General features: G+C 42.3%; 1 protein-coding gene across 1 annotated transcript in view; it reads left to right on the forward strand.

Moving 5' to 3' along the window:
• Positions 1 to 14,108, forward strand: part of Dbt (dihydrolipoamide branched chain transacylase E2) — a 44,023-nt gene that overhangs the window by 2,491 nt on the left and 27,424 nt on the right. The window contains exons 2-3 of the mRNA XM_021158231.2: positions 4,997 to 5,120; positions 8,484 to 8,559. Coding sequence (XP_021013890.1) covers positions 4,997 to 5,120; positions 8,484 to 8,559 — 200 coding nt within the window. The remainder of the gene's footprint in view (positions 1 to 4,996; positions 5,121 to 8,483; positions 8,560 to 14,108) is intronic.

Below are 14,108 nucleotides of genomic sequence, written 5' to 3' on the forward strand. Positions count from 1 at the left end.
ACCGTATCTTTATCTTGAAAATAATTGGTTATTATGATTTAAACCACTTTACTGGGCATTCGTTATAGACATCAATGAAAAAAAAGTATTACAGTAAAAGTAGCATTGTACACACACACACACACATACACTCACTCCAGCCCCAGCTCTGAGTGCCCCCGCTGGCTGCACAGAGAACTCTACGGAACAATTACCCAAGTAGACACTGCTTTCTTGATTCCAGACCTTTGCTCATACATTTCCTCTGCCTCGGAGACTCTTGTCTCATCTGCAGCCCTGCTCCTTGCCTGCGTTACTCCCACTCAGCCTCCAGTCTTACTCCAAGCTAGCTCTCTCCAGCCAGCTTCCCTTAGAACACCCCACGGTGGCTGTGTAATGGCCTGTGTGCTTCGCTTTTTCTTTCATTCTGCTGGAGATTGCCTGTGGGCAGGGATCACGCGTGTTTCCTTCTGGATGTGGCCACAGCACCCCATACACCGTGAGTGCCCATAAATGCTGCTGGAGGACTCAGAAACAGAAGTTGTTGTGTTACTTTTTCTGTTTGTTGTTTGGGTTTGGTTTTTGAGATAGTTTCTCTGTAGAACCTTGGTTGTCTTGGAACTCCCTTTGTAGACTAGGTTGACCTTGAACTCACAGAAATCTGCCTGCCTCTGCCTTCCGACTCCCAGGGTTAAAAGAAGCCACCGCCACCTGGCTTCCACTTTTAACTAGCATGATAGTATGGGGGTGGGAGACATGCCTTCTCTGGCTTAAAATTTTATTTTTCCTCCTTTGTATTGTCTTTTAATCTCTTCACTTTTGCTAACTTTTCAATCTCTCCTCTCTTTCTTGTCAAAGCCATCCAGTTGCTTTTATTTTCGTAACACTCACTATAACTCAGCTGCCCCTTCTCAGTCCCTGTTGATTTGGTCACTCAGGAACTCGTGTTTCTGTGTCCACAACTCCAATCCTGCCTCGGCCTCTTTCTTTACCTATAGTAGCCTGTCCTATGAGCTAATAACAGACTGATTCCTCACTCTGTCTCCACTGTGACCCCCACCCTCCAATGCATATATTCCCCTCCTTCTCCTGCCATTCAGATACCAGTCACCACCTTGAGTTGTCCTTTGCAGATCCGATTAAGCCAAATCAAGCTACTCATTGCTCGATCAAATTCCTGTTGCAATCTTTGTGTTTACATCATTTCCTGTGTCCATCTGCTCCTTATTCGTGCTCAGTGTTCCAGACCGAATTTAAATCTCCAAGGTCGAGCTAACCCTCCTCCACTACTTAAATGCCTCCCCCCACAGCTAGTTTTTTGGCCTATAATTTCTTATTATACATATAAGGGCACTCATGACCATGCTTGGGAGAAAGAGAGAGAGAGAGAGAGAGAGAGAGAGAGAGAGAGAGAGAGAGAGAGAAAGAAAGAATTGTTTCTCCTAGATTATAGCTCGGAAAGAAAGGATTCTTTCTATTGTCAGTGTGACATGTCAGGAGGAACCTGAGTTTTGAAGTCAAGTTTACTTGGCTTCAGAGCTTAGTTTTGCCACTTAATCCCAGCGTAGCCTGGAACAAGTGACTTCTCGTCCTCTGTGAACTTCTCATGTGAGGGTGATCACGTACATCTTCCAGTAGGTAATGCGAGCTGGAGACAAGGGAATGTATATGAAAGCTTCAAGTACCTTGTACATGGTATGCAAGCACTCGGTGCATTTTCAATTGGGTAGTTTGTGACCCCCAGTCTATTAGTAATTCCTCAGTAAGAGCTCTGTTATTGAAGGGAGAACCTTCTGGAGGCTAATTTTCTTCAAAAGTTTTTTGTTTGTTTGTTTGTTTTTTGAGACAGGGTTTCTCTCTATAGCCCTGGCTGTCCTGGAACTCACTTTGTAGACCAGGCTGGTCTCGAACTCAGAAATCCGCCTGCCTCTGCCTCCCAAGTGCTGGGATTAAAGGCGTGCACCACCACGCCCGGCTCTTCAAAAGTTTTAAAGCTGAAATATTAAACCATAATTTTCATTAGGCACCTCTACGTTTTATAGCTGAAGAAGCAGAAGTGGTTACTTCTTTTTTGTTGACCAAGAGCCAGGATTGAGAATGTTGAAGGAGAAAAAAAGGGCAAACAAAACAGGGTGTGTGGGGAAAAAAAGTCCTGTCAATATCCACTCAGCTTTAAGTTGTCACCTGTTAAATGACGTAAGGTTTTGTGGCTCCTAAACGTTACTCTTTTTTTTTTTTTTTTTTTTATATGTAAGTACACTGTAGCTGTCTTTGTCTTCAGACGCACCAGAAGAGGGCATCAGATCTCATTACGGGTGGNTGGTTGTGAGCCACCATGTGGTTGCTGGGATTTGAACTTCGGACCTTTGGAAGAGCAGTCGGGTGCTCTTACCCACTGAGCCATCTCACCAGCCCAACGTTACTCTTAATATGAATTAAATATAGGCATTAGAGCCTGGAGAGATGGCTCATCGGGGAAAGGCACTTGCTGCACTGCTCTGAGGACCTGAGTGGCATCATTGGGACCCATATCAAAGCTGGTTCTGATCATGCACATTTGTAATCCCAGCAATCCCATGGCCAGATGGGAGGCAGAGCCAGGAAAATGGCCCTGAAGCTTGCTGGGGAGCTAGCCTGGATTATGCAGCTAGTCTGAAACAACAAGAGACCTGCCTTAAAACAAGATGGAAGGAAGGAGAGACCTGACTCCTGAGAGTTATTCTCTGCCTTCCACATGTATGCAGTCACATTACACACTCGCCATAGACACAGAGAGAGAGAGACGTACAGTCACACACAGGTACAATAATAAAATAAAGAATGCAAATAGAGGTATTATAAAAGTGAGTTTCCAGCCCGGTGTGGTGGTGCATGCCTTTAATCCCAGCACTCGGGAGGCAGCGGCAGGTGGATTTCTGAGTTCGAGGCCAGCTGGGTCTACAGAGTGAGTTCCAGGACAGCCAGGGCTATACAGAGAAACCCTGTCTCGGAAAAAAAAAGAAAAGAAAAAAAAAGTGAGTTTCCAGGTGGGCACGGGAGACTGCCTGTGGGAGGCAGAAACAGGAAATCCCCAGAGCAAGATGGCTAGCCACACTGAGTTAGTTCTCTGGGTTCAGTGAGCGTCTCCGCTAAAGTCTGTAAGATGGACTGCCCTTGAGAAGATAGTGTCAACCTGGGGCCTCCCTCTGCACATACACATATGTGCAGCCATGAAAATGAGAACATGCAAACATATGCATGTGTGCACACATACTTCTGGGAGGAAAGAGAGGATTTAGGATGTCTCTAAGGTAAAGACAAGATACATAATTTCAGAAAGGAGCTGTCAGTGTTTCTTTGCCTTCAGAAATAACTGCCAGTCAATAATTTAAATCTAGGAGCTGGAGAGATGGCTCAACAGTTAAGAGCACTTCCTGCTCTTGGGGAGGACCTGAGTTTGGTTCAAGCACCCACACAGTAGCTCACGATCATCCTTAACTCCAGTCCCGGGGGATCCAGCTCCCTCCTCTGTCCTCCACAGGTGCCAGGCATACATGTGGAACACAGACATGCATGCAAGCAAAGCACTAATACACATAAAATAAAACAAATATTTTTTTCAAATTAAGAATTTAAATATATTCTGTCATCAGTCTTTTAATTTTATTCTAGTTGCTTTTAGAAAAGAGAATAAAATCCTTATTTATAAATACATATTAAAATATGACTTGTAAAATTAAGTGTGTTGGCATGCACCTGTGGTCTCAGTTGTCTGAGGGACTGGGGCAGGAAGACCACTTGAGCAACAGTGTTCAAGGTTAACCTGTGCAGCACAGGAAGCCCTGTTGCCCAAATAACTAACGTACACAACTACTGTGATGTTCTCTAGGAAAAATATAAATAAATGGAAGCTTTAAAACCAAGGAGGCTAGAAACCATTGTTGTTTATGTTTAAAAGGTGTAGTTATTGGATATTAAGAACATTGAAAGGATAACTTTAAGAATAAATTATAAAGATATTTAGGTTTTGATATATCAAGTTGAGTGTATTTTGGTCTAACATGTTTGGACTCATACTAAGGCATTTTAAAAATACAAGTTCTGTAGTTAAGAGCATTGGCTGTTTTTCCAGAGTTCTGGGTTCCAGTTCCCAGCACCCACAGCACAGCTCACAACTGTCTGTAACTCCAGAGGGAGGATTCAACACCCTGTTTTGGCTTCCCTGGATAACAGGCATGTACATAGTACACATACTGACATGTAGGCAAACACTCATACACATAATATAAAAAATTAATATCTCTTTTAAAAGAAAGAAAACCATTTGGGCATGCCAAGAAGCCATGGGTTCTGCCCCCATCTGGCACCCCCCCCCCAGTACTGAGAGGAAAAACAAACATGGAAAAACAAAACTTTGGGACTTCATATATGTCTTTTGTTGTTTTAAATGTTCATAATCATGGTGGATGGAGTTTTTTGTTGGTTGTTTCTGCAGTCCTGGGGATGAACTCCGGGGCCATTCATGCTAGCTGGGTGCTTTGCACTGATCTACATCTGCAGTCCCAGGTTTCCTTCATAGCATTATTTCAGAAAGTGGAACGACTAAGCATGTCTACCCACGGATGCGGAAGGAATTTAGGTCAATGGTTTTAAGCGTGTGAACTTAATGTGACTCTGTGGGAGTAGTAATATGACTTAAGCCTATGGTTCCTCTATGAGTTCGAGTTCTTTGGGTTACTGGGACAGAAGTAATTTGGAAAATCATCAGTTGTTTTATCAGCTTTGATCGTTCCTGCTGCTGAATCTGTATGCATTCCTGCTGTGTTCTGGATTTGCCTAGATAATTCCTTATGGACCGGGGTATCAGCCTAAAACAGAACTAAGTGAATTTCAGTGTGCACTTAAACGGACATTAAAATAGTGTATACTTTTATTTGGTGAGGGAGGCCAGTAAACCCTCCCCACTCTGTGTATAACCTTCACTCCCCACCTCTGAAGATTTATAAATTCTTTTTTTGTTTTCTTTTCTCTCTGGTAGACCTGTGTTCGCTATTTTCAGACATTTAATAGCGTCCATGTTTTGAAGCCAAAGTGTGTGTGCTCTGTGGGTTATCCATTGTTCAAGTACAGTCAGCCACGTCACTCCCTAAGAACAGCGGCCGGTGAGTCAAATAGTGGCCTTCTCTTTCCCATTCTCTTTCTTAGTAACAGAAGACTTCACCCAAGTAAAACAGTTGACCCCGTATTTCTAGCATTGCTCTTCCCACCTCTATCCATTTCCTGTTTCCTGTCCCACTCCGCTCCATAGTTTCCCACAATGCTTATGTCTTTTTACAGTTGACACTGGGTTACACCCGGTCATCTGTTGTTTATTCTCTGATTTTCTAGGTGTAATCATTAGCACTGATGTGACCTCCTGAGTTAAGGTCAATTGTTGACTTAATAGAATCACTGTATGTCCTTGTGCACAATCATGCTGTTGGAGAGGTGCAACCGTCTGCCGCTAGGAAGGCAGGACGTAATCACCCTGACTGAGTAGTGATCACCCTGACTGAGTAGTGATCACCCTGACTGAGTAGTAATCACCCTGACTGAGTAGTGATCACCCTGACTGAGTAGTGATCACCCTGACTGAGTAGTAATCACCCTGAGTAGTAATCACCCTGACTGAGTAGTAATCACCCTGACTGAGTAGTAATCACCCTGNTAGTAGTCACCCTGACTGAGTAGTAATCACCCTGACTGAGTAGTAATCACCCTGACTGAGTAGTAGTCACCCTGACTGAGTAGTAATCACCCTGACTGAGTAGTAATCACCCTGACTGAGTAGTGATCACCCTGACTGAGTAGTGATCACCCTGACTGAGTAGTGATCACCCTGACCGAGTTCTGCCCGAGTATTGAGTTCCCTGCCTTTTATCTGTTTGCCTTTCTCCCAGCTACCCAGCCTCTGTAAATAACTCAAGGCCTCAAGTATTAGATTTGGCAAAGGCATAAGAGCTTTTTTTCTGCTCGTCTTTTCAGAACCCTGACAGAGACCCTCGACTTCATTTTTTACTTACACATTCGGCAGGTCCAGGGCCTTCCTGTGTGCTGACAGTGAGAAGCAGAAACTCTAGGCAGATCCTGCCCAACTTTCCATGTTTTTATACGCCACCCTCAGTGGTCACAGACATGTAAACTCTACATTTACTGTTGTTTCTGAAGAGATTTGTGTCTATGCACACAAATTTGTATACTATATATGTGTGTTATCCTTAGCACCACATTTTCAATATGTATAGTAATTTATTTTGGTAATTGTATGGGTGTAATGTGTGTGTTTGTGTGCATGTGTGTATGTATAGCAGGATATTTCATTATACCCAAGATTGTGTTGTTTATTGAAAAAACTGTTTCTAGTTGTGCTTGGCACACACCTTTTAATCCCTCTGGCTAGATTACAGACACACTCTTAGTATACACCTTTAATCCCAAACAATGAAGGTATGTCTTGTAGAAGGAAGCACCCATATTTGAAGGTGTTGTCTAATTGAGTGGCTGTTAAAGTAATGAATCATAGAAAGATTTGACAAAATAGGATATGCCCAACACTATGAGAAAAGGAAAAAGAGGCTACTTAAGGGAGCACTACCAAGAAGAGAGAAAAAGAAAACAGGGGAATGGAGGCAGTTTTACTGGGACAGTTTTACAGAGACAGGATACAGAAAGAACAAGCTAGACACGGGTAAAGACAGAACGAGTCAGAGAATGAGAAGGAGCCAGAAGATTAGAACAGATTGCCAAGGTTAGTATGAAGCCAAGCAGAGCCATTCAGAAAAGGCTGAGAGAGAAGCCAGATTCAATCAGTGAGATTGGAGAGGAGTTTGAGTCAGAACAAGTGAGTGAACCAGCGAGCCACAGATCAGAAAGAACAGAAAAGGGTGAGCTTATTTAGCAGTAAGTCTCAGAGGCTGAAAACATTCTAGGATTGGATAAGATTGTACAGAGGCTGAAAGCTTCCAGGACCAGGCCTAGGTTAGCAGACGGAGGCAGCAAGCCTTGGAAACAACAATGACTTCAGGTGAACACAAGATGCTTTTACGTGTGTGTGTGTGTGTGTGTGTGTGTGTGTGTGGTGTGTGTTCATGTGTATGACATGTGTGTGTGTGTGGTGTGTAGCGGGTGTTGAAGATAAAACCCAGGGCCCCACACATGGAGGGAACTCTTCTTCCACTAAGCTTACTCTATTCAAGCAAAGACTTGCATTTTCTAACCTGATTTCTGATGATCACTTGGTACTTCCTGGAGAAAGTAGGGGCCCTTCAGGAGGGACAGCAACTTCCCGCTTTGTCCTTTAACCACAGAGCTTTAGGTCTCTGTGTTTATCAATTGCAGGTTTTATGGGCTCCTGTTTGTTCGTTTGTTTGCTTGCTTAAAGATTTATTAATTAATTTATTTTATGTATATGAGTACACTGGTGCTGTACAGATGGTTGTGAGCCTTCATGTGGTTGTTGGGAATTGAATTTAGGACCTCTGCTGGCTCTGGTCAACCCTGCTCGCTCAGATCCAAAGATTTATTTATTAGTATAAATAAGTACACTGTAGCTGTCTTCAGACACACCAGAAGAGGGCATCTGATCTCATTACAGATGGTTGTGAGCCACCATGTGGTTGCTGGGATTTGAACTCAGGAACTTCAGAAGAGCAGTCAGTGCTCTTAAACTCTGAAGCCATCTCGCCAGCCTCTGTTTGTTTGTTTGTTTGTTTGTTTGTTTGTTTGTTTTTAAGATAGGAATTGAATGTGTGACTCTGGCTGTCCTGGAACTCACTTTGTTGTGAGCAGTTATTGAGGAAGTGTTTTGTGCCAGGCATCACCCTAGGAACACATCAGTACACAAATAAGAGGTCTTTACACTGGTCAGGTTAATCACAGTAGGGTGTGTGTTAAAGTACCTGCTGTCTTGGTCACTCACCATCCTTTAAAGTTTCTTTTACTCTGCTTAATGAAGAGAGGAAAGAAAAACCTTAGGGATAATTTGGCAGAGCATGATTTGAATGTATTAGAACTATTTAGGCATGGTAGTAGTACACGCCTATAATCTCAGCATATGGGAGGCAGAGGTAGGCAGATCTCTGAGTTCGAGACCACCCTGGCCTATATATCGAGTTCCAGGGCAGCCAGGGCCCTGTCTCGGAAGAACAAACTACAGTAAGTTTCTGTACTGTTTCAAGCAGTCAGGAACTTCTCAGGAGAGACATCTACAGCCTTATCGAAGAACATTAATTGTGAAGTTGGAAAGCATAAGTCCTGTGGCAGTGGGTCTGTGTCTTGAAGTAATTTTTGTAAACCCTTAGTGTTTATGATTTTTAAAGTTATAAAATGCTGCGATGTTTGTTGTTGTTGTTGTTGATTGGTTGGTTTCGTTGTCTATAGGATGGAACAGTTTCTGCCTCTGCTTGAGAACAAATTCTAATTTTAGAGATAAAAGCATCTATTGATAATACATATTTAATGAGATCTTTTCCCATTTGTTTTTGAAGTGCTCCAGGGACAGGTTGTTCAGTTCAAACTCTCCGACATCGGAGAAGGAATTCGAGAAGTAACTATTAAAGAATGGTAAGTTAGTCTCAAAGTAATTCTATGTCAATGGAAAATTAACTGAATGTACAAAAAAGTAAGACTCAAATTGAGAAACTTCTTTGCTAATATGCTGGTAGCAGAAGTCATTCCACAAAACTTTCTTCGATGTGATTTATTAATAATTGTTACTTTATTTTATGTATGTGTGTTTTGCCTGCATGTATGTCTGTGTACCATGTGCATGCCTGGTCCCCTCAGAGGTCAAAATGGGATATAGAGTCCCCTGGAACTGGAGTTACAGATGGTTGTGAGCAACCATATGGTTGCTGGGAATTGAACCCCGTGCTGGTAATGGCTGAGCCATCTCTCCACTCCTTGTTTCTTTCTCTTTAAAATATAAACAAACTAAAACCCCTTTAACTGTCTATTTTTTGTTTTTGTTTTGTTTGTTTGTTTGTTTTTTGTTTTTCGAGACAGGGTTTCTCTGTATAGCCCTGGCTGTCCTGGAACTCACTTTGTAGACCAGGCTGACCTCGAACTCAGAAATCCGCCTGCCTCTGCCTCCCAAGTGCTGGGATTAAAGGCTTGTGCTACCACGCCCGGCTTAACTGTCTATTCTTTACTTCAGCTAAAAAAGAGATAATTTCTGAGAGATGGTAAACTGATATAAAACCAGGACAGCATGACAATCAGATCCAGTGCGCTGTGCCTGCAAACTAGACGCACCACCTCCGAGTTACACCCAGCCCACTTGGAAGAATCTAATATGTGAACTTTCCTTCCTAATGTTTTAAAATGATCTTGTTGTCTAACTCTCTGTAATGAACTTGGCTTGATCTATGGTACCTAGCAAGGAATGCATTGCCTGTAGGCTTAAAGATGAATTTACCTGAAAGACACAAATCAAAAAATTCTCCTGAAAACCTAAAAATGTAGGACTGGAGAAATGGCTCAGTGGATGGGAGCGTGGGCTGCTCTTCCAGAGGTCCTGAGTTCAGTTCCCAGCAACTGCATTTGGTAGCTCAGAACTGCCTGTAACTTCACCTCTAGGGAGATCTTCTGCCTCTGGCCTCAACAGGAAACTACACAAGTGCCCTCGTATTTACATGTCCCCCATCATTAAAACAAAAATTTTTTAAATTATATAATATAGATGGATACATAGATGCATGCAGGCATATGTACATTCATACATGCATACATACATACATACACGCATACATATATGCTTGATATTAAAAGGCAGAAACCCTCTACTGCCTTTGACATTCTCCATCCTTTTGCGTCTTTCATCTTCTGGGAAAAGATGCCTCTTGGCAGTGCACTGAGTTTTAAAGGAGTTTAGAAATGGCAGTAATGATGCATAATAGATTTCTCCCCCACCGTAGTTTTTTATTTTTTTTCTCTTCAGTATAGGATTTTGCACTATGGCCCAAGCTAGCCTCAAACTTGTCATCCTTCTGCCTCAGCTCCTGTGATCTCAGTGTTGGGTTACTCATTATGTGCCACTGCTGGGGGCTCAAATACTCCTTAAAGACCCAGACTGACGCCGGCGAATGTCATTTCCTCTACTTAGCATTCTCTGCTTTATAAGCAGAGGATGTTAGTGAGCAGCCTTCCTTACAGGTGTGTTGCCTGGCGCTGTATGACTGTGGGATGAGCCAGGAAACTAGTTAGCTGCCACATCTGTGGCTCACCTGTTCTCTGCGGAGCCACTGTCTCTCCACTACTGGCCTTAAGAAAACTTTTAGACTTTCTTATTTTACTCAACATGTTTGAATATTTTGCCTAAATGTATGTGTGTGCACCACATCCATGATACTCAGAGATAACAGAGAATGCTGCTGTTCTTTCTACGCCCTTATGTAGAGTCAGGTAACAGTCAGGACTGTCCCAACTCAAAGTGGCCGCTCACATGATTAAAATGCAATGTCTTGAAAATGTCGCACACTCTCAAGGACTGTGTGCATTTGACTTGTTGTTGCTTTGCTTCAAGACCAGTTTTAACACTTCTTACTTTCTATCTTATTACATTTTGTAGATTTACATGCATAGTAAAGCAGTTAAGGCTCTTAGAAGAGGAATTTTTTTTTCCTTATGAGACTCTTGAGGTTTTCCCAGCTACTTTGAAGGGTGAGGCTGGAGGATCTCAAGTTTGAGGTAAGCCTGCACTACACAGAGAGGATCTGTCCCCCTCACTCCAAATTTAATAGTTTGGTTTTTTATCTTTTATTTTTGAGATGGGGCATCTCAATACATAGCTTGGCTGACCTTGAACTTGTGATCCTCCTGCCTGCATTATAGCTGGAATAAACTTTAAATTACTGTTCCTTTTTTGATTTTCTTATCCGGCTGCTCTCCTATCAGACCTCATCTTTTTTAATTTTATTTTTTGTTTACCTCCCTCCATTCATTCCCATGCCCATCTGAGAAGACTTAAGTTCTTCCAGCTTTGGACAAGAACTGTGACAGGATCCCCAGTGTGCATACCATGCCTGACTACAACTTTCCTAAAGTGACAAACATGTCACAAGTTTCCCATGAGGTCTTTAGGAATTATTAAGAGCTTTCTTGTGTTTGTTCTCTCACTTAATATTTACAAATGACTCAAGAAAAATATGTGCGTTATATTAGACTTAGAACATGCTAAATATAGGATTTTATCTGTAGAATAGTGTGCCCTGCCCTTGTAATCCCAGCGCTTGGGAGGCTAAGGCAGGAGGATGACTCTGAGTTTGAGGCTAGCCTCAGATTCACCATGGGACCCTGGAGAGAGAGAGCGAGCGAGCATTATAGCCATACAGTTGGATCACTTAGACAAATCCATTCTGCTAATGCTTGCTCTTTTTTGTAGTTTTAGACTGTAGTGTTTAAACCATATATATTTGATGTAATTACTGACAAAGTAAGATTTTTGTCTGCCATTTTGTTGACATTTTTTTTCATCACCACTTTCTTTCATGTCAGTTAGATATTCCAAGTGTGCTGTTTGAATTCTCCTTTTAACTTATCTATCAGTACTTCTAATTATTCTTTATTTCTTCACGTGGATTTGAGTTAGTATTTGGTGTTTTTTATTTCAGCCTGAAGGATTCTTAGTATTTCTTGAAAGGTGAATGTGTTAGTCACTAGTTTTATCTGTTTTACTTCTGGAAAGACATTAACTATTCCTAAAGATTTAATTTTAGTGTGTTGTGTGTGTGTGTATACACTTGCCCATGCACGCGCACATGCAAAGGTGCCCTCAAAATCAGTGTCATAAAAGACCTCAGGAGTTGGAGTTCCAGGTGACCATGAACCCCCTGGTGTAGGAGCGGGGAACCAGGCCTGGGCCCAGGCCTGGGCCCCCTGCAAGGGCAGCCTGAGCTCCTAACCAGTGAGCCGCCACCACTCCAGCCTCTAATGGAAATATTCTTAGGGGTGGTCTTTTCATCCACTCACTCACGGAATAAATCATCTCTTTACCTTTTGGAATTCTTGTTTTCTGATTAAAAAGCACCTGTTAATCTCAGGTGCCTTCCCAACAAAGAGGAATGATTGTTACCCTGATTTCTAGATTTTTTTTTTTTTTTGTCATTTTATTTTGATGTGTGTGTGTGCTGTTGCTATCTTTAAGTTTATCTTTGGAAACAACTTAACTTCTTGCATATGCACATCAATTTTCAAGCCAGTATTTATTTATTTATTTATTTATTTTTCCATTGGTTTATGTAACTATTGAAGAAAAATAAATCAATTACTAGGAGAGCTATTAGACATTGACAACTCATCCATTGACAACTCGCATCATTTATTCAGTGCTATATTAANCAGTATTGGAAGATAGATTAATAGCTCCAAGCCTCCTAACAACTTAAATGAAAATTACAAAATTTTTGAGACCCTATTTGGGAATACATAGGGTGTTTAACTTCCAATTTCCATTCTCTGTAGAACAAGAACAGGCCATTCCTTTATTGACGTGCATTAAAATACATCACATTTTCTGTTCTGCTGATGCTATAATTCAATACCAATTCTCCAGCCACATCAGTTATGAGCATAAAGTATATCGTGTAACCTTAAATCTCTAACAGTGGAAGGTTTAAACAAGAATGGATGCTGCTAGAACAGTGTTGCTTCCTTCAATGTAACAGCTGAGCATCCATCTCCCTCCCCCTCAGATGGCTTCTTCAGCATGTTAGAGCAGTGAGGATTGTTTTAGTCTCATAACCAAGTTAGAGTGAAGACACTGGACACATAATACACATGCTCCAGTTTTTTAAAAAATTTCTTTACAGTTTCTAAAAGCAGTTATTGTCCAAAGCTGGAAGAACTTAAGTCTTCTCAGATGAGCATGTGAATGAATGGAGGGAGGCAAACTGTTGTGTCCGGCCAGCAGATCACAGCCTGGGTTCTAGCCTGGAAAGGCATTTTGGAAACCTGGAAGAGAAGAAGGGCTAGGCGGGCGAGAGAAAGATGCAGCTAAGACAGGCATTCTGATCAAAGCTCAATTTTACTATTCCTCATGCAGTTATGAAGCAGGGGAAGGGGGCCCAATTCCCACCAAATAATCTCGGGGTCCAGAAGCAGGGTGACCACGTGATGGCTTCGGAACAGGAAAGGCCAGGCTCCAGCAGTGGGCGTGGCAGAACAATTAAGTGGCAAGCTCCATCCAGGTGTAAACAGTGAAACCATTAAGGCTGGGGGAGGGGAGGCTACATCTCCTCCCTGTTGTTAATAAAAATAAAAAGAAAAAAAAGAAAAGGCTGGCCAGAGGCAAAAAATGTATCTATGCTTAATAGTTCTGCCTGAATTCCTAGGGCTAAAGAGAAAGGATTTCCTAACTATTCTTATGGAAAACCGTATCTGGATAAGACTGCCCTTTCTGTCCTAGTAAACAACTAACAGAATAGCCCTGAGCAGTAGGCTCTGACTTTATAATGCTAATTAGTACTGAATAGGTAACTTCCTAGTTGAATTTTAAGTAGGGCGTTGGAACCCTGGCGAAGTTTGACTGAATAAATTTGAAATGCACGTTATTAAGAATAACACTGAGTTGATATTCCTCCGAATTTTTAGATGACAGGCGGGAAACAGGGAGGAGGGGTATGACTGGCTCCGTAGTACAAGGCCAATTGGCTTTTCAGGGTGGGAGGCTGTGAAGGGCTTGCCCTTCTGACAGTACGGTCTCCAACCTCTCTCCCCCTATTAAGTTTAATAAGGCCACGCTTAACTGAGGTGATCAAATGATTTTCTCATCTGTATATGAGTGGGCTTTTAACCTTGACTTGGGTGGAAATTGACCCGATTCCTCCCGTGGGTGCTGTCAGGACCCACACTTGTGGCTGTTGGTATCTTTTGGGGAGGGGAGGCAGAGCCTTAGATATTTTTGGTTTTTAGCTGGGAATAGATACCAACCTCCATTCAAACCGGGTATATCGCACAGGGAACTCAGAAATGGTCAAGCTGGACCTCCCCCTGCAGTAATTCTCTGCACCAAGCGGTACCCATACTGTATTCATATGATCACGAACCAGTATGCACAGTTCTGAGAATGTGCAGCTCCTAAAGGAGAATTGTCAACCTCAGATTTAGCAAGGCCT

This window comes from Mus caroli, chromosome 3, assembly GCF_900094665.2.
Source record: "Mus caroli chromosome 3, CAROLI_EIJ_v1.1, whole genome shotgun sequence".
Classification (NCBI taxonomy): Eukaryota; Metazoa; Chordata; class Mammalia; order Rodentia; family Muridae; genus Mus; species Mus caroli.